The sequence below is a fragment of the Stereum hirsutum genome (genome assembly GCF_000264905.1).
Source record: "Stereum hirsutum FP-91666 SS1 unplaced genomic scaffold STEHIscaffold_3, whole genome shotgun sequence".
NCBI lineage: Eukaryota > Fungi > Basidiomycota > Agaricomycetes > Russulales > Stereaceae > Stereum > Stereum hirsutum.
Window position 1 is genome coordinate 1,778,832 of NW_006763133.1, and position 22,020 is coordinate 1,800,851.

The window sequence follows — 22,020 nt, forward strand, 5'->3', positions numbered from 1 at the left end:
TAGCTTCAGATGTGAAAAGTACAAAGGCACTCGTTAACGGCTCGAAAGACGTGAAACGAACGACTAGATCAGGCTCCAGTAGGTATGCTACACTCCGCTTGCTTGCAGTCCAGAATATAGACAAATAATGTGGGCATGGATCATAAAACAACCAACAGTCCCCGCTCAAAACTCGTGCTCATACCACGTCTACAGCGCATCGAAGTTAATATGATGTGAAGCCCGTCTCCGCTCCATCTCGTCCTCCCTCTGGAAAAGCGAAATCAAAGGCATCAGCACAATTTGTACACTCGTTTATTTCGGGAATCAAACCACAACGCACCTTCTCGTTCAAATGCAGAACCAAGACGACGCCGGCTAACCCCACCATCGTCGCCACGACGGAAACCCCAACCCAAGGAATCCATTCCCCCGGCCTCAAATATAACTCTCTCCTCCACGTCGCCGACCCTCCGTCCTCTCCATCCGCTGATACTGGATTGGGATTGATCACAATCTTCGAGTTGGGAATGACCATCTCAAGGTTAATGAAGTGTTGTGGTGTGTGCTTCGTTGACCCCGCAAAAAAATTCTCGATGTAGTTATTCGTACGTCCGAGGCCAAAGAAGGCGTAGGGTGTGTTGAGGGAGTGATAGGACGTTTGAGGAAGTTGGGCGACTGGAGAGAGTATCGGTTAAGTTATATATGTGATGGTGGAGAAGAAATTAAGAAGACAGACTTTGTGCGGCTGATCGTCGGCCAGACGTGTCTAGCACGGTGTACTTGTAGGTAGCTCCAGAGTAGCTGACACCGAAGGGCTGTATTATTGCGGATGAATATCTACTTGGAGAGCTGTAATAATATACTACTTACATGATATTGTTCGCCGTTGGATCCTGTACACCACCCGGACGTGCACACTCCGTTCAGTACTGCCAGAACACGTCAGGTCAGCCATGATTCGAGGAAACGGAGCCAGACGAAACACTCACCGATCGCCTTCATGAAAAATGCGTCATAGTAGAAGTTATTCTGAACAAACAGGATGTTCCCCTGTCCCTGTTCTCCCGTCCGCTGTACCATGATATCGAGCGTGCCCTGAAGACAAACAAGGCAGACGTTAATGGGATACTAGTACCATATTAGGAACAACGTGATCACTGACATCTTCGTCCATATCCAAGAAAGCAACTCCTCGCGCATCTGCCACGGTGTCAAAATCACCAACATCTTTCTTGACCTCCTTCCATCCTCTCCTAGCCCCATCGACATTACACCCCAAAACACCCGATCCTCCGCATGGCTCAGATAATATCAAATGTGCTTTGCGCGTACGGTCTGAATTTGTTCCAGTGATGAGGAGAAGATCAGGGAAGCCGTCCAGATTGGCGTCTCCGAGACGGGGAGCGGTGGGTAATGACGGTGAAGTTGAGGTATCCAGCACAAGTAGTGATTGCGATGAAGAAAGGAAAAGTGTGGAGATCGGAAGTGACACGTAGGTCTGTAGATGGCAGCGTCAGCCACTGCTTATTTGCTTACCATCGTCTTTCTTCGAGGACAGAATTACGTACCGAGCCTTCAAACGCGAACTCAAAGTGTGGATCTGCTGTACATAGCTCTTCGGGCTTTCGACAGACTTTCTTCCCATCGGTAGCCGTATCGTTCTGTCCAAGCGAAGACCAAAATGATGATGAGGTCGAGGCGCAAAGTGGAAGTTGCTTGTTGTAAGCAATGTTCAGCGAACACCCCGTTCCGAGACCAGTACTCGGTGAGACGGAGGAGCAAGTTGTGATGAGAAGGTCCATCGTCCCATCTCGGTCTAAGGTGTGCCAGGATATGTGTAGAGGTGAGCATGAAATAGGAATGCATGAGCAAGAACGGTCCATACCCATATCTGCGAAGGAAACAAATTGTGTCCCATCTGGAAGCCGACCACTCTGGGCTAATGAGAATCCCTCGTCCTTGTTGTTGATCCATACTTGATACGATTTGTGTCCAGAAGCGTCATCACACATGAGGAACAGATCTAGTTGTTATTCCTACCGGTGAGCTGAATATCAATAAAGGAGAAAGGGGAGCAAAAGGAAAGAACATACCCGCGAGACAATCTCCATTGAGATCGACGACAGCATTACTATGGGGATTAGAGACTCTGCATCCTGAGCCGACGAATGGAGGGTCGATACTACGGCGCGTTTGACAGCCTTAATTCATGCAGAAACGTATGACGTTGGCAGAACTCACATCTTATACACGTCCTTCGACGAATCCGAGGCGTTCCATATATTCTGCCACACCCTCAAATTCGTAGGATTATCGGGCCGTAGTCCAAGGAGGTCAATCTTCATATCTCCATCGATGTCGAGGGGTATAGGTTGCGAGGTACTTGACGATGGAAGGGATATTGGATCAAGGTCTATCGATTCACGCCTTCAACAACTTTCGGAGACTTGAATTACGAGGAGTTAAACCACACATACCAAAACCACCCCCAGGTTTTGCAGGATAAAGGGACAGAGCGAGTTGGTTTGTCGTCGAGCTTTGTGACATGACGAGTACATCGAGAGTACCATCATGGGTGTAGTCACCCGGAACGACGTTATAAATGCGATTTGGGTGGCGAAATGAAGCAGAGCGTTGGAAGATGTAGCTCTCTGAGGATTCATGATAAACTCGAGCCGCAGATCTATCTAGGAGAATGTCTGCGCACCATGGTTCCAAAGATATACTGAAAGGGTGTGCTGGTCATCGTCCAGCGTCATGATATCAACGCTATATTCGCATTCGCAACATCCATAAGATATGATGCAAAGGCAGGCTAGCGAGGACGCTTAAAACCACGCACAATTGATCCCCATTAAAGTCTCCAAACGCGACAACTCTCTGATCACTGTCCAAGCCCATCGACCCAGCCGCCACAAGTGCATTTCCAGTAAACCGCTTTGGTGAGAAGGGCCAGATAGCGCCTGCTGGTACAGTAAGAGCTGCAAGAGAGAAACAAGTGAAGGCAATGCAGAGAAGTCGTGGTCGCCGCCGTCGTGGCAAGATGTGAGGCATTGTGAAAGATGCGGTGATTGAAGAGAACGGTGTAGGAAAGTAGTTCAGTTCAAGAGGTTCTGTAGTGGCCGGCCACGTGGGTTCTCGCCACTGTGGCACCGGCGGAGCATAAGAGAGCAGAGGTTTGTTCGCCACATTTTGCGCTCGTTGTGATTTGTGTAGAGTCCACAATAGAACGTTATACATAGCTGCTCTGAGGGAGCGAAGACAAGGGCATAGCAGCACAACATACATAGAGATGACGCAATATCCTACAACAGTCCAGCTTTCTTCTGCTTGACGATCCACTCCCTGATAAATGTACTGCTCATCTTCGTCGCCTTCAGCATCTCAATATCCTCAGCATCCAGACTTGCATCGTTGTGCGAAATCACGTCGATAACAAAGGTACGTAGAGGTGGTAGATTTCTCGCAGCCCTGTGTTTCGCAACTAGAATTCAGGAAATCAGTCTGAGGCGTTCTGGAGAAACGAATCAGAGCAGGCTTACTAGAATCTGCGCCAGAGACGGTCTCTCGACTGACGACCAGAGCCTGAATATCTGGATCCCATCCTGTGGGCCCATAGACGTCATTTATGGAAACAACGTCGTATGTCAGGCCAGGCTTAAAACGAGCCACGAAATCATGAACACGACGCGTCCGAACAGTCAAATCTTCCATGACATCCCTGTTGGTCTTCTTCGTGAGTAGAGCATCATCTGACCAGGAACTACGTGAGCTGCCGCGAACAAGGCGTTCCCTAAAAGATCAGCACTTACCCGTGACTCCAACAATGATCTTCTTCTCAGCGATCCAAGCCGTCATACTCAACAAAATCTTGTGACCCGCATGGAGATGGTCGAATGTCCCTCCAACCGCGACAACGGGAAATGTGGACGGTCCACGTTGCTGAGCAATAGGTGAAGACGGTGGCGGACTTGGTGTGTTTGTACCTGATTTATCACCAGGAATACCCCAGGCCGTGTGTAATAAACCTATTGATTCGGGTAGAGGAACCGGGAGGCTATCTGTTCACCAGTTGCTTCAGTTGTTAATTCTTAGATAAAAACGAGAGACGTACGCACCACCCTCAACTCGAAAGACCACATCCATTCCCTCCGCCAGCTCGCTGGGCAGGTCCTCATCAAAGCCCCTGAGCAGAACATCGACGTCCAGCAACACCTTGTCCATATCCTGCGCAACCTTCGTCGCCTGCACGTACACATACGTCAACAGCCTCTGCACATCGTCCCACATCCCCGCCCTCGAAAGCACCGTATCGACACTATCTGTCCGTCCCCTGCTCTCCGACCTTCGCGCAGCTGGCGAGCGACTCCGCGCCCTCTTCCCCGTATTGAACAGTCTGGAGAACAGCACGATAACGAGTCGTTCCTTGGTCGCTTTCGCAGCATTGGCGATGACGGGTCCAAGAGCGTGCGGTAGCTCGTCTAGGTCGTTGACGGTCGCAAGCAGCAGGGCGTGCCCGAGGGCTGGGAGGCAAGAGTTGGGCATGTTGGCATTTTACGGCCCTACGACGATGTCGAAGGGGAGGGGGTTGAAAGGAGAGGTTGTATTGAAACTCTTTACTCACGTTGGAAGTCAGGACCTAAATTAGTCGTGTGGATCGAAGAGGAGGTCATGCCGATTCGGTTGTACTATGCTGCGTCGAGACCGGAGAATGGTCTTGTCGAGTCTTGTCGATGCGGCGTCTTCGATTGTTTGAGATCATGCGTCTTGCTCAGCTCGTTCACGAGTGCGAACGATGATGCATTCTTGCACGGAACAAGACGCTCAGCAGATCCTCCCACAGGGTGGCACTGGGCGACGCCACACCCGGACCTTGCTGTCCAGTGTGGCCTGGCCATCTATACCATCCAGTAAGCAAGCTGGGACATATGGGGCAGCTTCGAAAGCACATAGAGCACAATAACATTATCCGAAATAAAGCCGGGCCCCAAGCAAAGAAAAGCGTGTCTCGTCGTGGTCGTAGAGTAGGGGGGCATGAAGCAAAAACCGTGATAAAAAGAGTAATAATGAAAGCACAAATACAACAATAAAACCGCGGGTTATGTCCGTTGACGCGGGGAGACTTTACTGGTATGTAGGTCCTTGATATCAAAGAAGATACTGAGACCATATGTGACAGCAAGCAGACAGGCAAGAGCGGATGCCACATTGTACGCAGTACACCTGTTCGATCCGATGAAGGACTCATCAGTACGACATAGTAACAGATAGCAAGTGGACCACATACCATCCGTCATATTGACCGGGAGGACACCTCTCCCCTATCAATATCCATACAAATTCGATACCCCAAAGTAAAAGAAATGAACAATCAGCAAACGCCAGCCACTTCAGTTCCCTCCGTGCCTTGAGCCACTGCTCCTCCATAGCCAGACCCTCAAAGACGTTACGCCTCTTAGGACGGCGCGCAGCACCGGAGCGCCCACCGAAGGAGACTGACGACGAATACTCGTCATTGCCAGCTCCCTCCTCCTCTTCCTCTTCGCGTCGAGGCCCTTGGCCAAACATGGTCGGATCCACGATCAGGTTGACCTGCACACCCGCTCCGCCCTGTTGTCCTTTCTTCCCTTTATTCTTCTTCTTCTTTTTCTCTCCACCGGGTAGAGAGCTGACTGGCAGCACCATCATACCCCCTAGACCCGTGAACTGAGGCCCTCGGCTCTTTCCGCGACCGCCACAACACGGCCGGATAGCGAACAAATAGAACATCACTAGGATGTTGAGGATGGAAAGGATATAGAGGACATATGTATATGGTTTCCCCTGGGGCGGAGGAGTCGACGAAGGTTTGATTTTCTAGGGGCGTCATACATGTGAGGGGTTTGCCTATGGCAACCTGTAAACCCAAGTCTAATGACGCACCAAAGCAGCATAGAAAGACGAGCCCGCGATGCCAACAGCCATCAGGACCTCGACCACCCTGGTCGCTGTTCGTTTCTTCGGCCCCTGTGTTATCAACTTGCCGCGCGCATCTACGCTGCCGACGATAGTCTGCTCCTCCACAGGCTGTCCAACGTTCTTCGCTCCAAACTCCTGCTCCAACATCCTCATCCTCTCTTCTTTAATATCCGCATTCATAGGTACGCCATAGGGGTCCGTACCAGACCACGGCAGTGGATGTGGTGCTGAGGCAAAGGTATCGACGGAGTAAGGGTTCGTAAGATGAGATGGAAGAGTGCTGGAAGGATATGTTGGGTCGAAGAACGCCGCACTTGGGTGTTCCTTGGAAAGAGGTGATCGAGGGGAACGTTCGTCGTTCGCATACCAGCTTTTAGAGAAAGCCGGGAAGTGAGCGATGTCGACTTCGCCATCGTGAATACCGGGGTATTCTGCCACCCGGTCGAGAGAGCCCGAGGGATGCGCGATGTATGGTGTTTGATAGGAACCTGGAATTCGCGCGGCATTGTAGGAAGATGAGGGAGGAGGAAGAGAGTATGGTCTTCTTCGTGATTCGAGACTGTGCTCTGCAGAGTATGGAGGGGTGGAAGATTCGGCGGAAGGAACAGAGGACGAGAGTGATGGGAGGTCATTTGAAAAGGAGTCGCGAGAGAATGGACGAGTTGGAATTTGTGATGGTGGATACTCAAGACCAGTCTGAGTCTGCTGTGCACCACCGCGCCAGGGCCTGAGAGTGTTAGCATATTCTGCTAGGTCAAGCGCCTGCACGGATACAGAATCGTCGCTGGCTTCTCTCCCTTGCAAATGATTTCGTGGGGCATCCCAGTGGTAATAGTCCTCAATTGCAAGTGGAGCTTGCTGGACGTGTTGAGTGCGCAGAGAGGGTAGGGGATCGTGAGGGTCCGGAGACCATGGTCGATGTGTGAAATGTGAGGAGGGCGGTGGGGTATCCAGTCTGTGGCTTGAGTACATTGGTATGTTATAGACAGGTAAACGAGAGATGAAGATGTCGTAATAGTAGCGTGAAAGGTCGTGAGAGTAGATAGGGTCTCCGAAGAGCAGGATATGAAGATGTCTATAGCCCGCAGTCGGCTTGTAGCCGTGATGAGCGTTGGGGACAAGCGCAAGAAACTCGAGGAGCCTCCGCCAGGAGCAATAACCAACATTTCCCAAACGGGTAAGTAATTCATTGAGAACGTGCGTGCGTGCCTTCAAAGCGCCACTGCGCCAGTAGCCTGGCGGCGTCATAGCTGCAAAGGGCACGACTAGGAAACAAACATGAACTATGCCGTTATACTTATTCCAGACTATGCGAAACAGACTTCGTGAATATTAGGGAAGGGCAAGAAAGTTAGGGGAGTTCTTCTAGCCACTGCACGAATCCCGTCAACTGGTGAACGTCCCCCTTTTCCTGTTCGTCGTCCAACTTCCTGCCAACAGATACCGACGTCCCTAAGAACTCTATCTCTCCGCCTTCCCACTCCGCAAACTTGAAGGCCCCTCCAGAAGGCCCACTGCACTCGAGACCACCCATCTCGGACGTTTCCTCTCCCTCAGCACCCAATCCCTCGATCCCAACACCGCCACTCTGCGACGCACGTCTCTTCTCGAGCTCCCGTTCAAGAACCGTTCGTACACGGTTGATGGCGACTTGTTCGGGAGACAGTCCAGCGGAAGCACTCGTCTTGAGAAGGTCGCATTTATGGGCAAGGATTATCAGATTGGGTGCGGCCTGGGATGGTGGGATGGCAGTCAATGCATGCAACACTTGATGAAGATGTCTAAGAGGAGCATAACATATGAGCATTGACATTTCAGAAAGATGAGCAGGCTACGGACTCTGCTACTGCGGGCCCATTGCGTGAGACAGCAGTGGCGTCTGCCACAAAGACAACGGCCTTCGCATTAGGGAGTTGTTCCCGGAACTGATCCCTAATTCGGGGATGACCAGGGATATCTGCGGCCAAGACTACTTTGCCATTGGGAAGTGAAATTGTGGACGTGTTCGTTTGTAAAGAAGCGTGCGTCTGAAGTGTTTGTCTATAAACTAACTGAGGTGATATGTCAGTTATTGGGCCGAGAAGGACCAGTTGTTCACGCACTGTAGACAGTATTGCAGTCTTTCCAGAGTCCTGTGGGCCCACGAAGAGCACCACATTGCCTCTCGAGGAAGATTTTCTTCGATACCAGAAGGCAAAGACTGTAGAGGAATCAGTCTGAGGTGTGAGTGTTTAAGAGAGGCGATGACGGACTAGCGATTACAAGGACCGCAAGTGAGAGAGATGCAACGAGCAATATAGGCGAAGACAGTGCGAAGGTCGACCCAAGGGATGCGACCTCTGGGGAAGCCTCTGTCGTGTTCTGCGTGTTCTCCATCTTCGATTCGATATAGTCTCCTAGAGCAGAGTAGCCAATCCTTCAACCGGCTGGCGCAAGGATCACTCTGTCTGGCGTCTGCTTTTCAAGTGGGGGCCTTTACAGAGGAAGGGCGCGACTTGGGCGCGACTGTCAGAGCGAGTTGCCGCGCCGGGTGTGGCGCTCGGCTGCCCGTTTGGGAAACAGTGGTTCGGAGCCACAGTCACCGTCTCTCCCGCTCCTTGGCGAGCCGCCTCTCGATATCCTCGCCCGCGGTTGTTGTAACTTCTACGGGGGTACCGTGTACACCCAAGACTTTTATTGGTGTTGTAATTATTATATTTAATCAAACTATACGGTCATTTTAATCTCTACATGTCCGATACATTTGAATGGACACTCTCAGAGATATCGTGGATCCCGTTCTACCGTATACTGCAGACGAACATCAGTCTTACGTGATGTCGCCTGCTTCTCCACAACAGGCAGCGGGAGGACTACGCTAATCTTCATCCCCGCTCTCGTGAAGAAAGAGATAATTAGTGTGGTGGTGGAGCCAACTAATTTAATGGAAGATGATTGGTAAGAAAATATAAGCAACAAATATATATGAAGGTGAGCCACTACTGACCTTGTTCTTGTAATAGTCCAAAACGATGACTGTGAAAGGGATAACGACCGTGGTGATCAACGCAGAGCACCTTGCACGTGAAGCAGAGAAAAGTCGTGATCTTTAAGCAGAAGCGAAGTCAAGCAAGTTTCAAGTCATCGCAGAGGCCCTACGGAAGCCTGAGTTCAAAACCATGATCAACAACGAAACTTTTCGGAAGAGATGGAAGGTACTAAACGTCGATGAAGCTCACCTTGTGTCCGACTGGGGCCCCGACTTCCGCGACGCATACGAAGAGATATGGACGATTCGTGCGCACGCACCGAAGGACCTCACAGTCGTCGCACTTTCGGGTACACTTGAACCTGGACGACAAACGGAACGCGTACTCAGCAAGCTCGGGTTCAGTGAAGGGAAATACCACCTGGACCGCCGCGATTGCGAAGGCCACAACGTCAACTACATTTTCCGAGAGGTGTCTTACGCCCACACGACTCATCAGTTTCGCGATCTGGACTGGTTGATTCCCGAGGACATGACGAAGGCATCTGACGTTGGTCTCCCACAGACAGACCTTGGTGTTGAAGATAGGACGTTCAACGTGTCAAGTCTGACGTACCGAAATTCATCCTGTTCTCTAATACTCTATCGAGACCGGCGTCTATCCCCACTTCTTCCGCCAGGGCTCCAGAACGATAGATATACCCTCATTCGTCACATGCACTCGATGACCTGCCCCGATTATAACCAAGACGGGATCACGGCCTTGTACGACACAGAAGACACCCGTCAGACTGCTGGGTTCGTGGCGACCGCGGCTATGGAGCTTGGAATCGAACCACCAGACGTCCGGCAAGTCGTCATATTCCCAGGTCCCAGCACCGCTTCTTCCCTCGTTCAGAGTGCTGGCCAACTCGTTCGGGTGGCCCAGATACTCAGGGAGAGGTCTTCGTGTATTTTACCGACCATCAGCGCAAGCAAGCCTTGACGTACGTCCAGGAGAATTTGATACAGTTCAAATACAGTCGCAGCGGCATCGTTCTTGATTCGCTGGAGGGATCGGAGTGTGAAAGTACGGGAAACGCCGCGAGATAAGCTTTTTACCACAGTTCTACGTTCAAGTTCGCCCGGGGGCCGCGCGAATATACACAACAAACCTCTCTAATCGACAACTACACTCAATGAAGAGCAGGAGGAGGCAGGAGGAGGGTCAATGTGACACCGTCGAAGAGAGCTAGATTTCCAGCGTGGGAGTCTGTCTCAACGTAGCAGGAGTCTGTGGAGGTTGGGTGTTTGTCGTTTTTGTTTTCCCCCTTATGTTCCTTCCTTTTAATAAGTCAACACATCTATTCCGCGCCGGCGAATCTGGGGGCGCATTGTATAAATAAAAACAGACGGCAGAGGACGAGACCTATAACGCGGAGCAGATACTCGCCACGTAAATCGCCGTGTAGCACTACCTGTACTAATAAGTATACCGCTCAACGAAAAGGGAACGGCGTCCCGTTCCCAAGGCGCATTGAGCTTCATCAGGTCCTCTACCTCATCTCCTCCCTCCCCTACGTAGGCGGGGTATCGGCGAGCGCCAATGCAGCTTTATTCGCTGCAGATTAGGGGTCTGTACTGGTGTACTAGCTTAGGTGCGTGCAACAGCTGATCTCCAACTAATCCCTGTAGAGACCACGTCGAATGTTAGCTGAAGGACCTGCCCTAGATGTCGACGGCAGCTTCGAATATTGCTAGATGGTGAATGCTCGCAACAAGCCCTGCTCTCGGTACCAAATCACAAATGTTCCCTATCGCGTCGGCGCGACTCTTCGGCCCCCCCCAGGCCCTGTTGTGCGCAGGCTTCTGACCCGATTGGTAAAGATTTGAGAGTTTAATTCGTGGTCCGATTTATAAGTCCCTTGTGGCAGATGCCATTCCAGGCTCTTGCGGTGCGAACGACGACCAATCCGATGGCAGATCACACAGGCCCTCAGGAGGGCCGAAGCGCTGAAGTAGGTATGCTTTCATAAATTACATCGAGATATATTTCCGAAAGTGCTAGGCAGTACAGGACGGGCAGAACGTTGGGCAAGGGCACATACTCCATCGTGAAGGAAGCTTTTCACATCGAATCCGGGACTCGCTACGCCTGCAAAGTTATCAACAAGAAGCTGATTGTAGGCCGGGAGGAAATGGTACGTCTTAGTCGTTCATATTGTTGCATCAACAGCTCAGCTTCGGAGCAGTTCAGGAACGAAATATCGGTGCTGAATCATATATCTAGCACCCATCCAAACATCGTCACCCTTCACGACTACTTCGAGGTACGACGGTCCAGTTCCGAGTCATTCCTACCTCTTTTCTGATCTTTTCTCTTTCAGACTGCCCACAATCTATATCTCTGTTTTGAACTTTGCACAGGCGGCATGCTTCTCGACGTATTTTCCCGGCGAGGCCGTTACAGAGAACCGTGAGGATTTTGCGACCGTTTGTCCCACACAGTTCATTAATCAATAATACCCTTCAAACGAGACAGAGATGCTGCCAGACTGATCAAGAATGTACTGTCCACCGTGTCATACATACACAGCCGCGGCATAGTACACGGTGGTAGGCCAGATGTCTTTTCCTTGCCCAGACATGCTCTCACCTTACACAAGACCTCAAGCCGTCAAATCTCTTATTTTTGACTCAGGACGATGATTCGGAAATCATGATAGCAGACTTCGGCTTGAGCCGTATAGTCGACGACAATACTTTAGTGGCTATCAACGGTCCGTCTCCCCTCTCTACTTCCCGCACGCCCATTTCTTCACGAGATTCTCCAGAAATCTGCGGTACACCTGGCGTGAGTGCTGCCTAATCGAGAGTCTGCGTCGGTTTTCTGATCACTATTATTTCGCTAGTACATGGCGCCCGAAATATTTCAGAAAGGTGGCACATCCGCTGAATATTCAAAATTGACGCTTGTATTGACGTATCTATAGCGGAGTACGGAAAGCCCGTAGACATATGGGCCATTGGTGTCATAGCATTTTTTATCCTTGGAGGTCAGATATCTCTCCGTATCCCTGGTATCACTTCCTAGTATGGACCTTCTAAAAGTTACAGACAGGCTATCAACCATTCCGCCGCGACAACGAGAAGGCCGAACAACACGCCGTCGTCACTGGCGACTTCAAATTTCATCCCCGTAAGCCAGCATCCTACTCTCACCCATCTTGTCTTAGCCTTCACACTTCGTAGCGGAACCCTGGGAACATGTGTCGGGTACAGCGAAAGACTTTATCACGCTTTGCCTGACGCATGACCCCATGAAAAGACCTAAGGCCCTCGAGCTCCTCAATCATCCGTGGCTTACGGCGCCAAATGCGCACTTTCAGAGTGATCCTGCTATGCCTGGGCAGCCACACGACCTTTTACCGTTCATTCAGAAGGCCACCGTGGAGTGTATGTCTCGGATTCCTTCATCGTTCTACTATGACGTGGACAATGGACCTCATTACTTCCCCCTACACAGACCATAGTCTCGTCGAATCACGGAGAAACCCGCAGAGCTCGTCAGCTCCTGCGCATTACCTGTCACCTTCTGCACACGAGTTGTTCGAGAAGCTTATTATCTATAAGAGAGAGTCTGAGGAGGTACGCCAGCCCTGAACTTTCTTCCTTCCGACGTATGCATTTATAAGGCCGTCGCCATACGTTAGGATGAAATACTGGTCGGGGTAAATTGCAACCACAACACTACCCTGCTTCCATCACTAACCTCCCGCTGTACCGCACAACAGAGCGCCCAGATACTGCAGCGACACACCTTTCCTGGGCCGCCTGCTACAAAGCGAAACAAGAAAGGCGCTTCGGAAGTGGAAAAGTTGAGGGAAGAGGACGACATTGCGTCTTCTCAAGGAAATCTCTCCCTTCAAGATGTCGGCGATCCTTTCCTTACGCCGAAGAGCACATGATCCTCTTCATGCCCGATTTCTGCGAACATGACGCTTACATCTCTATGCTGATGCTTCTCGCCTTGGTTTGGCACGCTCTGGCCGCCACCAGTACCGCAAGGATGTCGTTATTGTACGAGTATCAGTGGCGTGTGAATTATCTGGCTCGCTGCCCTTCTATGTTCTTCTGGGATTTACTTCCTTGTTTGCTTCATTTGCTTGTCTGTATCTCTATCTCATTCGGGTGGCACTATACCCTCGCCGCTTGTACAACCCTACGTCGATCGTCTTCTGCTGCTGCCAACTATGAACATGCTTATTTTTGTATCCTTCCGTCATCCCAGGAACACTTACGATAGTCAGACTCAAAGTCGATCCAACGATTGCTGCTGCATAGTGATACAACATTGAACAATATGCCTACATGCACATCCGGAAATGATCGCATGCCATACCTCATCCCAAAGCCCATACACTTATCAAGCACATCTTGCTCACAAACCTGACCTCCCATAACCATGACCAAGCCTCCTCACTCAGTTGCAAGTGCAAGTCGACACGTCCGCGGTCTGTCCGAACGGACAGGTCCCAGCTATAAACGTGAGTATGCTCTCGTCAGCGTTCCAAACCCACATATGCGATATGTAGCACGACGTACCTGCACCGAACGCGATGATTCCAGCGCTAGGCGAACCGAACAACCCGGGATCAACGCCATCCAGCTGTGCGTTGACAACCCCGTTTAACTCTGCGTTCTTCGGAGCCTTCTGGCAGAACAGCGTGGATGGAACGACACCGTTGATGTTTAGGGCATTCCTTGGGTGCTTGCGGTAGGCTACGGCGTTCGCGATCAAAGCATCCTAAATAAATTAGTTCGGAGGGGATCAGATCTTGACCGATTCTATGTCTCAGTGCACTTAGGCATAAAGACAACGCACCTTGTTCGTTACGCCAGCGGATTTAGCAAAGTCAACCATCGCATCGGCATTATCCTGTTGAGCGCAAGCGTCCGCATTAGCCAGAAGACTGTTAATCCCGTCGATTCCCGCGAGCTGAACACAGGGGTTTCCGGTCGTGATGTCCCCTCCGCTAGCATTGCAGAGGTCCTGCCAGCTCTGTGCGACGGCGCCGAGATCGCTTTGCGCAATCCGTTTGATTATACGGTCAGATGGGGACCGCTTCGAGCTCCCGGACCCACTAGCGGCACAGGCTGGGGGCGCGGTAGGGGCGGTCTGACGCCTGAGACTGATAGATGGTGGATTGGATGGTCGTCAGGATGGCGGGAGTGGACGGGAGGGATGTTTCACGGAGATCACTCACTTCGGCGACGACGGAGATCGTTTGCTGCCAGTGGTCGTAGCACCGGTGTTGGCGATTCGGGTCTGGCGACGGATGGGTCAACTCAGGTCTCGGTTTGGCGCAGTGTTGAAATGGGGACACTTACATTCGCATCTGCCTGTGTATCGCAGGTAACACTGGAGGTGAGAGTGGGTACATGTACTTCCATTGCAGAGATTACATCAGAAGCGCTCACCTTGTGCCGGGCGAGTTCACCAGAGGTAAAGCAACACAGGTCAAGCCACCCGCACATGGAGTGACTTGGAAGCTGCCGCCGCTGCACTGTGCGAAATCGCCATTGACGCAGGCACTCTCCCCATCCGTGCAGGGAGAGTCTGCGGTCAAGGTAGCAAACTTGGCGTTCAAAGCCTGTGCGTCGAGACCGTTCTGCTTCGTGAAGGAGGCACGACGTCCGAGATCTCGTTTACTGGCAGTGGCGCCTGTGCTGGCGATTCTGGCCTATTTGGGGACAAATATAGTGTTAATGCGTGGTTAGGCTCTCGTCGGGGAAGTTGTACTCAGCGTACATCAGCATCTGCTTGGGTGTCACAAGTGACACTGTAAATGGATGACCGTGAGTGGTGAACACCATGGATGGGCACTAGACTTCTCACCTTGTCCCAGGAGAGTTCACCAGCGGCAAAGCAGTGCAGGTCAAACCGCCTGCACATGGAGTGACCTGGAAGCTACCACCACTGCACTGTGCGAAGTCACCGTTGACACAAGCACTCTCCCCGTCAGTACACGGAGAGTCAGCCGTCAACGTTGCGAATTTTTCGTTCAGAGCCTGCGCGTCGAGGCCGTTCTGTTTGGTGAAGGCGGCCCGCCGATCAACTGCAGCGGCTGAAGCGAGCGCCGCGAAAGAGAAGGAAAGAATGACGGTGAAGGAAGGAGAGAAATGCATGGCGATGCTAGGGATGGTATGAAGGAAAGGAGCGACCAAGCGCAGCTGAATGAAAGGCGAATAGATGGAAGAGAGCAACCAGGCTCAGGAAGTCGTGAATGAGGTGGATCCTGAGAAGCATGTCTTGAGGGAATGTCAATTTTATACTGTGCAGGGAGTCGATATGCAGGATAGGAGCGGCTTGTGGCGATGTGATCAGACAAAACGGGAGAGACGATAGGTCCTGTTCTCTGCCACTACGAGATCCGATTGATGGTAGATGAACAAGTCAAGCGAATTTGAGAGATAGATGAGAGTACACGGAAACGGGCAGAGCCAACAGCCCCAAACAGGCACCGCGGAGATGAGTTTGGACCATAAAGAAAGTCGGGAAGGTCAGCGATCCAGTTAGCAGTGAGTGAAGTGTCCCAGGACTGTGACAAACAGACAGAGGATCTAGAGGCGGTACGGTTTTCAAGATGCACACCCTATGAACATCCAATGATCTTTGGCTTTCGAATTGAGTATATTCCAGCCTGTAATGTCCATGGATAATTACCGTTAACGTCTGGAAATCTGGCTCCTTCGTGATCCGAATTAGCCGTGTCACGGTGCGACCGCATCAAAGACGCAAGAGGGGTTGATGGAGGTTGATGGTGCCCAGGGGTCACCGGTCAAGTCACATAGACAGAGTCTCAAGAGAGCACAATGCGCTCATGAAATGCGTAGATTCTCCATGACAATGGACAGGATCCGGATATACCAGAACGAGTCGAGATGGTACTTATTCGCTGCATTCCTGGAAGCTAGGTACTGTCAGTGGTTCGGCACTCCCAGGTCAAAACAGAGACGATGAGCACGAGTTATGAAGACAGATGGCAGCAACGCGCCTTTCGTTATAAGGATATTTGGGTGGCTCCAGAGGGTTTGCGGTATAGGTGGAGTTCGAACCACGACCGAACTTTGCGGGCGCCTTCTCGGACAAAGCCGATTGAGCTCATCACGTGGCTTCATGAAAACAGACGCGACTTTTCGTGAATTTGCAGAAGTCAAGAAAATCCAGTAGCATAACCTGCCAGTCTGCTTGCTTGACACACTCATCGACTGGGCGCCGTACTTTCCCTCAACAATGGTTGCGGCAACCGTCTCTATTGTCTCTGATGACGAACGAAGTCCCCCTCCCCGCAAACGCATTCGACCCCTTACCTCCGACGCAAAAACCAAGCAGAGCACAAGTGCAAGCTCTCCCCAACTATACGCCCCATTCCGTGCTCTCGGTATAATCACCAATCATGTACCAATCGTTGTCCAAACTCGGTCGTTCAAAGGAGCTACAGAGGGCCCCAAAATTCATCTCCTAACATGTCTAGGAAGGTCATGGGCTTTATGGGAAGGCGGAAAGATGAGCCTTCTGTTTGCTGGTAAGTAAGTGCTATCTATCCCTATATCCTGGGTGCTCTATGAACGAATATGAATGCATGCGGCTTGTCTCCAGGACCTGATTCAGGAGACACTATCTCCAGTATGGTCATGGACGGCGATGCGGTATGGGTGGCGTCTGGACCTAATGCGATTAAGTATGCTCGAGGAAAGGAGGTGTGTTTTCAACATATCGTCGCGACGCGCATAAATTGACTATTTACAAGGTTTCTCGCCTATCTGACCCACTCGGAGCACCCCTTGCTTCCCTCTTAGTATTTGGGCCACAATTGCTCGCTCTCACCGCGGATGGTCGACGGCTGCTCGTCTGGGATACAGCCCAAGAAGGTAGTCAATCAGTGTTGGCAATGTAGATGTTTCCTCACGAACCTTACCTGCAACAGAATTCGACCACCAGATCCAATTTGATGAAGGCTTCACTGCAACACACATACTGCACCCTGCAACGTATCTGAACAAGATTATTGTAGCAAGCAGTGGTGGAGATCTACAACTATGGAACATCAGAACCCAGTAAGAAATAGTGTCACTCATATCGACGACCAGCTTCACATCTGACTTTGACGCTCCAGAAATTGCATACACAAATTTTCATCGTCGAACCTTCTAATTGGATCCTCATCTACCGCGCCCACCGCCATAACCTCCATCGCACAATCTCCCGCCATCGACGTATTAGCGGTTGGGTTTGCTTCCGGCGAAATATCAGTGTATGATATCAGAGCGGATGAGCGTCTCATGCGCATCTTTATGCGCGAGGGCAGTGTTCGAGCCATAAGTTTCAGGTCTGGTACGTTCGGCTTCCTCGGTCTCACCCCAAGCCACACGCATGCAACTCATCATTCTTGGTCTCCAAAGATGGTCAGCCCATCCTCGCTTCTGCATCGGAAACCGGCCACATATCCTTGTGGGATCTCAGTGCCAATGGTCGGCTATTACACACCGTTCGTGGTGCACATGATAGCGGGATTACAGCTCTGGAATGGGTACCAGGACAACCCGTGCTGATCAGTTCGGGGGAGGACAACAGTGTGAAGGTACGGATCAGTTGACATGGATAATCACTCGCTAAGCTCACTCATCTTGAATGGTATAGCAATGGTTGTTTGATTCACCAACGGCTCCCCCTCGATTACTCAAGTTTCGGTCGGGACATCATGCGCCACCACATCTTATACGGTACTATGGTGAGGACGGCAAGCAACTGTTGACCGCATCGAGAGACCGGAGCTTGCGTTGTACATCCATCGTTCGCGATTCTAGATCGTTTGAGCTCTCTCAGGGTCTGTCCTCCTTTGACCCCTACTTCACTGGATCGTTCGTTGACTCCAGAATATTGCAGGCTCCCTCTCAAAAAAAGCGTCCACGTTATCAGTGCCCATCGCGTCCTTGAAACTCCCGTCCATCACGTCCATATCGTTCTCTACAACAAGATGGAAGGACTGGGACGACATCATGACCGCTCATACTGACGAGACGTTCGCGAGAACGTGGAGCATGCTGCAAAAGAAGAAGGGCAACCATGCTCTGGGTCTTGCGGATGGGAGCAAGAAAACTACTGTCGGCTCAGTTAAGGTCGGTCGGCCTCTGTCTCCAATCAAACTACACGCATTCATCTATTCTCAATAGGCCGTATGCGTATCAGCTTGTGGCAACTTTGGCCTCGGTAGTTCGTCGACTGGCGCTATCGTGATGTGGAACATGCAGTCTGGGATGCAACGCAAGACGTTCAATGTAGGGCCTTGCCCACCGGACGCTGCCAGTCGGTTCCGTCCACAGAGCGGGAAGAAAAAGGCCGAGGAGCGATGTGTGACAGGCCTCGCAACTGACGCCTTGAACCGAGTCGTTATTGCTAGCACACTGGACGGAACACTTAACGCACGTTGTCTCCGACTCCTTTCGCTGAATATGTGTACTAACATTGTACTCTGACAGTTCTTCGATTTCCACACCACAAAACTAGAGCATACTCTGACCCTTCAGACAGCCATCGTATCAATAGCTTTGCAAAGAAATAGCGGCCTGCTCGCTCTGACCTGCGATGACCTGGTCGTCCGCCTGGTCGACATCGAGACACGCAAAGTCGTCCGTGAATTTACTGGATTTGTTGGACGTATCTTGGACCTTGTGCGTGTCATCGCCTCCTTTCTTCTCTATACGCAATTACTCAAAAACATTCTGTCTATCACAGACGTTCTCCCCTGATTCACGATGGCTCATCACAACATCACTCGATTCTGTCATCCGAACTTTCGACATCCCTACTGGACGGCTCATCGATGCTTTCCGCACCACCAGTGTGGCCACGAGTGTCTCGTTCTCTCCTACAGGCGATTTTCTGGCGACTTCCCACGTAGACAGCGTAGGGGTGTTCCTCTGGTTAGTGAAAAAGTATGCTGTCCTGTCTCTTACATCTTGCTCACGAAACATGGGCGTTACAGGGCCAACCGTGCACAATACACAGACGTGTCGTACCGCAGCATGAAGGAGGAGGACATCCAGGATGTTGCTCTTCCTGTCATGCAGGGCGAAGGTGACGCGGAAGCTGATGGTAAGTGTTTCTTTGTCTTCCATCGAATATCCAAATTCTCACTACTTATATCCATCTTCAGCTCTGGAAGGTCTCTCCGCCCTCACGGTACAGGAGACACCTCAAGATCTCTTTAGTAGTCCATCAAACCTGGATGGAGACCTCGTCACACTTACGCTCCTGCCCCGCTCCCGATGGCAGACATTACTTAACCTAGAAGTCATCCAGGTATGTCTGCCTATCATCGTATTTCCTATTCCAGCGTGCTCACACGACGCTCTCAATAGCAACGGAATAAGCCCAAAGATCCACCAAAACCGCCTGAACAAGCGCCCTTCTTCCTGCCCACACTGCCGGGGGTGGAGCACCGCTTCGCCATCGACCAAAAGCAAGAGTCGCAGTCGAATAAAACAACGAGAAGACTCGATAAAATCGCTGCGGAGACTGAGAGCGTCTTCCTCAAGAAACTTGCCGAAGCCGATCCTCAGGGCAACCGTGAGTGCTCTTTCTTCGATCTGTTTCCGCCCACCAGTCTTTTTTCTGGCGAATTCTGGTGATAGACGCTGAGACACATACGTTTGATCTAGACGAAGAATTCTTCACCTACGCCAAATCGCTCTCCCCCGCTGCCGTCGACCTCGAACTGCGCTCGCTCGTCACCCTCGACGTCCTCCACTCCTTCATCCATGCACTCACCCAGCGTCTACGCTCACATCGCGATTTCGAAGCCGTCCAGACCTACCTGAACGTCTTCACACGCATGCATGGCGATGTTTTGATCGAGAATGCGGAGCTAAGAGGAGAGCTGGAGATGCTGCTGAAGGTGCAGAAGAAGGAGAGCGAGAGGGTGTTGGAGTTGATTGCGTCGTCGTTGGGGACGTTGGCTTTTGTTAGGGATACGTTGTGATGTGGCATCTTCTCTATGTCATAATATAGAGAGATGTTTGAGGCTATCACATGGTGATGTATATGGACGTATGAATAGTATGCTGTCTGTGTACAATGCTGACAAAACTAGGATTCGCTACACTTCGAGAAATTAAGGCTACATGCGAGAAAGAAATGAAGGGTAATTAATCCACCATCGGCCTAGAGATCCTCATCAGCATCGCTCTTTCGCACAATTGACAAAATAAACAGGGTACTTACGCGACATCATCTATCCGTCCTTGTGGAAGTACCGTGTGCCACACATTCGCAAACAACTCCTCCTGCCCACAAGACGTCTCCAACAGGATGTTCCGCGCCTTGCATACATTGAGGAAAGCCTTCCATCCAACCGACTCCTTCGTGGGTACCATCTCCGGCAGCATGTCCATCAACTTGTCCGGCGAGCCTACGAACGCCATACGAACCCTGCTCAGCGGCAGCGGCTCGGCGATCTTCCCCTCTCGCCCAGTCAAAGCCGATATCTCCGGCTCATTCTTCCCAGCCAATGCGAGAGCGTTCAGGGTCTTCTCCAGAGAAAGGTCATTAGCGACGGCGATAGGACATCCTTCGAGTGTGACAGAGCGGAGCGAAGGACACCTGAACGGAAAGAGATAGCTGAGGTAATGAAGCATCTGGTTGAACAGCGCGCCCTCAACGCGACAGGTGACGGTCAACTCGACCATGTTGGGGCACAGGTGGAGGGCGGTCCAGAGTACGATGGGCGTCACGATCCCGAGGCGGTGGATGTTCTCGCCGTGCTGTGTGATCATTTGTTCGCCGTTCTCGACGATCGTTTGGTCCGGCCAGCTATTGTCGTCCGCGATGAACGTTCGGAGGGAAGGCATGTCCCATTCTTCCGTGATCTCAGGAACGTAGATGCGGGTGAAGATGAGGGTGTGGAGGCGCGGGAAGGACATCTTCACCGGGCGGTAGTTATAAGATGGCCTTCTTGTGAGCGTGAGCCAGAGTGTCTCGAGGAAGTCTGACAAAGGAGCCAGAGTGCTGAGAGCGAGAGAGAGATCACATGTGAGCTCGAGCCTGCGCAGATTCGGAAATGCAGCAGGGGCCAGATCGAGAGGCGAGGCAAGCACGCTAGAAAACGTGGAGATGTTTGGACAGTGGCTGAAGACCGTGTGGAGGGCGGCAGTATGGAGTGCTGTCCAAGATTGACCACAGTCGACGAGACGAAGCTCAAGCCTACGAGTCCACCACCCAAGTCCAGTAGAGTCCGAAAAGATCTGCCTGTCCAGGAGACTGGCGAGAGCGAGGATTTGTTCTGAGTGGCGAATGAAGATGAATCTAACGAGTGTGCTATGATTGATACCGCTGCTGTCCCGTGTAAGAAAATGAGTAGACTCACTCGAATGAAGTTTGTTCCGCGTATTGACGGAACGCTTTGCAAACCTGACTGATAGCTAGTCTGGTCTGTAGGAGTTTGTGATAGCTAGCTTGCGAGCAGCGGCCAGAGACGTCCCGGGTGAACGCGATGACATCTTCCTCGTTGGAATCGGCAAACACAGTGGGAAAGCTGGGGCATGCTTGAGAGACTATTTCGAGCCATATTTCTGCAGGTAAAGTCCAGTAGGTTGTCTTGCCAGTCAACAATAGTGCTGAAGCCTTGTCGGCGTGGCGTGCTCGAGAAAGAACGTCGATGGAGTTCGGCATAGAGTTGTATGAAGGGTATCGTTGACCAGTCAGGTGGGTATGATATTAGTTCGAGATTAAATGATATATAAACTGAGGAGAACGACGGTGAGGTTTCACAAGAGAGATGGGAGGTAAGAGAAAGAGGACAAGAAGATGGTCGTGGTCGTGCCACAAGAAGCGGTGGCGGGAACTTCCTTCAACCTCTCCGACTTATCTCGGACTTCCGACGTGACCATCATTCGACATGCTAACGACATGGCTGCCAATTTCGGATCTCACCCTGCCCGAAACACGCTCAGAATTTTGCCCAGAATATTCACTGTCGACACCCCTGTAGGTTCCATGGATGAAAATACCTCCAGCTGAGCTCCGATATTCGTAGTTGACGCGAAATATTTGCGTGCTCAGGCGACTTGTT

General features: G+C 51.3%; 8 protein-coding genes across 8 annotated transcripts; 2 read left to right on the top strand and 6 right to left on the bottom strand.

Annotated features, from left to right (window-relative positions):
- Positions 1 to 189: 189 nt before the first annotated feature.
- On the bottom strand, positions 190 to 3,036 carry STEHIDRAFT_50619 (uncharacterized protein; the record flags this gene model as incomplete). The annotated part of the gene is made up of 13 exons (XM_007300334.1): positions 190 to 249; positions 323 to 657; positions 719 to 797; positions 853 to 911; positions 972 to 1,077; positions 1,145 to 1,480; positions 1,539 to 1,798; positions 1,868 to 2,005; positions 2,076 to 2,164; positions 2,224 to 2,395; positions 2,454 to 2,633; positions 2,690 to 2,751; positions 2,825 to 3,036. The coding sequence occupies 13 exons, from the start codon at positions 3,034 to 3,036 to the stop codon at positions 190 to 192; spliced, it is 2,088 nt and encodes a 695-aa protein (XP_007300396.1).
- Positions 3,037 to 3,196: 160 nt separating this feature from the next.
- STEHIDRAFT_119045 (Nucleotidylyl transferase) lies at positions 3,197 to 4,614 on the bottom strand. The gene is made up of 4 exons (XM_007300978.1): positions 4,101 to 4,614; positions 3,795 to 4,043; positions 3,525 to 3,734; positions 3,197 to 3,466 (listed from the first exon to the last, which is right to left on the bottom strand). The coding sequence occupies exons 1-4, from the start codon at positions 4,525 to 4,527 to the stop codon at positions 3,288 to 3,290; spliced, it is 1,065 nt and encodes a 354-aa protein (XP_007301040.1). The 5' UTR covers positions 4,528 to 4,614; the 3' UTR covers positions 3,197 to 3,287.
- Positions 4,615 to 5,081: 467 nt separating this feature from the next.
- STEHIDRAFT_51927 (uncharacterized protein) lies at positions 5,082 to 5,550 on the bottom strand (the record flags this gene model as incomplete). The annotated part of the gene is made up of 2 exons (XM_007300440.1): positions 5,082 to 5,205; positions 5,270 to 5,550. The coding sequence occupies 2 exons, from the start codon at positions 5,548 to 5,550 to the stop codon at positions 5,082 to 5,084; spliced, it is 405 nt and encodes a 134-aa protein (XP_007300502.1).
- A 1,680-nt stretch (positions 5,551 to 7,230) lies between these two features.
- STEHIDRAFT_119047 (uncharacterized protein) lies at positions 7,231 to 8,404 on the bottom strand. The gene is made up of 4 exons (XM_007300979.1): positions 8,193 to 8,404; positions 8,043 to 8,140; positions 7,780 to 7,991; positions 7,231 to 7,721 (listed from the first exon to the last, which is right to left on the bottom strand). Exons 1-4 carry the CDS (start codon positions 8,314 to 8,316, stop codon positions 7,292 to 7,294), a joined length of 864 nt encoding a protein of 287 aa, XP_007301041.1. The 5' UTR covers positions 8,317 to 8,404; the 3' UTR covers positions 7,231 to 7,291.
- Positions 8,405 to 10,956: 2,552 nt separating this feature from the next.
- STEHIDRAFT_51066 (kinase-like protein) lies at positions 10,957 to 12,420 on the top strand (the record flags this gene model as incomplete). Its single annotated transcript, XM_007300378.1, has 10 exons — positions 10,957 to 11,088; positions 11,140 to 11,217; positions 11,275 to 11,363; positions 11,430 to 11,503; positions 11,554 to 11,667; positions 11,722 to 11,741; positions 11,800 to 11,827; positions 11,881 to 11,943; positions 12,009 to 12,086; positions 12,140 to 12,420. Coding segments are annotated over 10 exons (957 nt in total), but the record flags the coding sequence as incomplete, so codon positions are not given.
- Positions 12,421 to 13,370: 950 nt separating this feature from the next.
- Positions 13,371 to 15,076, bottom strand: STEHIDRAFT_153812 (uncharacterized protein; the record flags this gene model as incomplete). Its single annotated transcript, XM_007300980.1, has 8 exons — positions 13,371 to 13,426; positions 13,493 to 13,694; positions 13,773 to 14,079; positions 14,155 to 14,216; positions 14,279 to 14,309; positions 14,369 to 14,631; positions 14,700 to 14,730; positions 14,787 to 15,076. The coding sequence occupies 8 exons, from the start codon at positions 15,074 to 15,076 to the stop codon at positions 13,371 to 13,373; spliced, it is 1,242 nt and encodes a 413-aa protein (XP_007301042.1).
- Positions 15,077 to 16,184: 1,108 nt separating this feature from the next.
- Positions 16,185 to 20,066, top strand: STEHIDRAFT_137563 (Utp21-domain-containing protein; the record flags this gene model as incomplete). Its single annotated transcript, XM_007300981.1, has 15 exons — positions 16,185 to 16,476; positions 16,551 to 16,651; positions 16,702 to 16,822; positions 16,879 to 17,008; positions 17,068 to 17,285; positions 17,354 to 17,532; positions 17,592 to 17,778; positions 17,838 to 18,070; positions 18,125 to 18,373; positions 18,431 to 18,622; positions 18,687 to 18,874; positions 18,937 to 19,046; positions 19,108 to 19,253; positions 19,313 to 19,520; positions 19,613 to 20,066. The coding sequence occupies 15 exons, from the start codon at positions 16,185 to 16,187 to the stop codon at positions 19,930 to 19,932; spliced, it is 2,874 nt and encodes a 957-aa protein (XP_007301043.1). The 3' UTR covers positions 19,933 to 20,066.
- A 32-nt stretch (positions 20,067 to 20,098) lies between these two features.
- STEHIDRAFT_153814 (uncharacterized protein) lies at positions 20,099 to 21,620 on the bottom strand (the record flags this gene model as incomplete). The annotated part of the gene is made up of 3 exons (XM_007300982.1): positions 20,099 to 20,114; positions 20,175 to 21,254; positions 21,316 to 21,620. The coding sequence occupies 3 exons, from the start codon at positions 21,618 to 21,620 to the stop codon at positions 20,099 to 20,101; spliced, it is 1,401 nt and encodes a 466-aa protein (XP_007301044.1).
- Between the last annotated feature and the right edge of the window lie 400 nt (positions 21,621 to 22,020).

Bases quoted from the DNA above. Each gene is read 5' to 3' on its own strand.
- STEHIDRAFT_119045 (XM_007300978.1), bottom strand. From the start codon at position 4,527: ATGCCCAACTCTTGCCTCCCAGCCCTCGGGCACGCCCTGCTGCTTGCG. The intron at 4,044-4,100 runs GTGCGTACGTCT...ACTGGTGAACAG, and splicing joins GGTCTTTCGAGTTGAGGGTG to ATAGCCTCCCGGTTCCTCTA. The intron at 3,467-3,524 runs GTAAGCCTGCTC...CCTGAATTCTAG, and splicing joins CGTCTCTGGCGCAGATTCTA to TTGCGAAACACAGGGCTGCG.
- STEHIDRAFT_119047 (XM_007300979.1), bottom strand. From the start codon at position 8,316: ATGGAGAACACGCAGAACACGACAGAGGCTTCCCCAGAGGTCGCATCC. The intron at 8,141-8,192 runs GTCCGTCATCGC...ATTCCTCTACAG, and splicing joins TGCGGTCCTTGTAATCGCTA to TCTTTGCCTTCTGGTATCGA. The intron at 7,722-7,779 runs GTCCGTAGCCTG...TGCTCCTCTTAG, and splicing joins AATGGGCCCGCAGTAGCAGA to ACATCTTCATCAAGTGTTGC.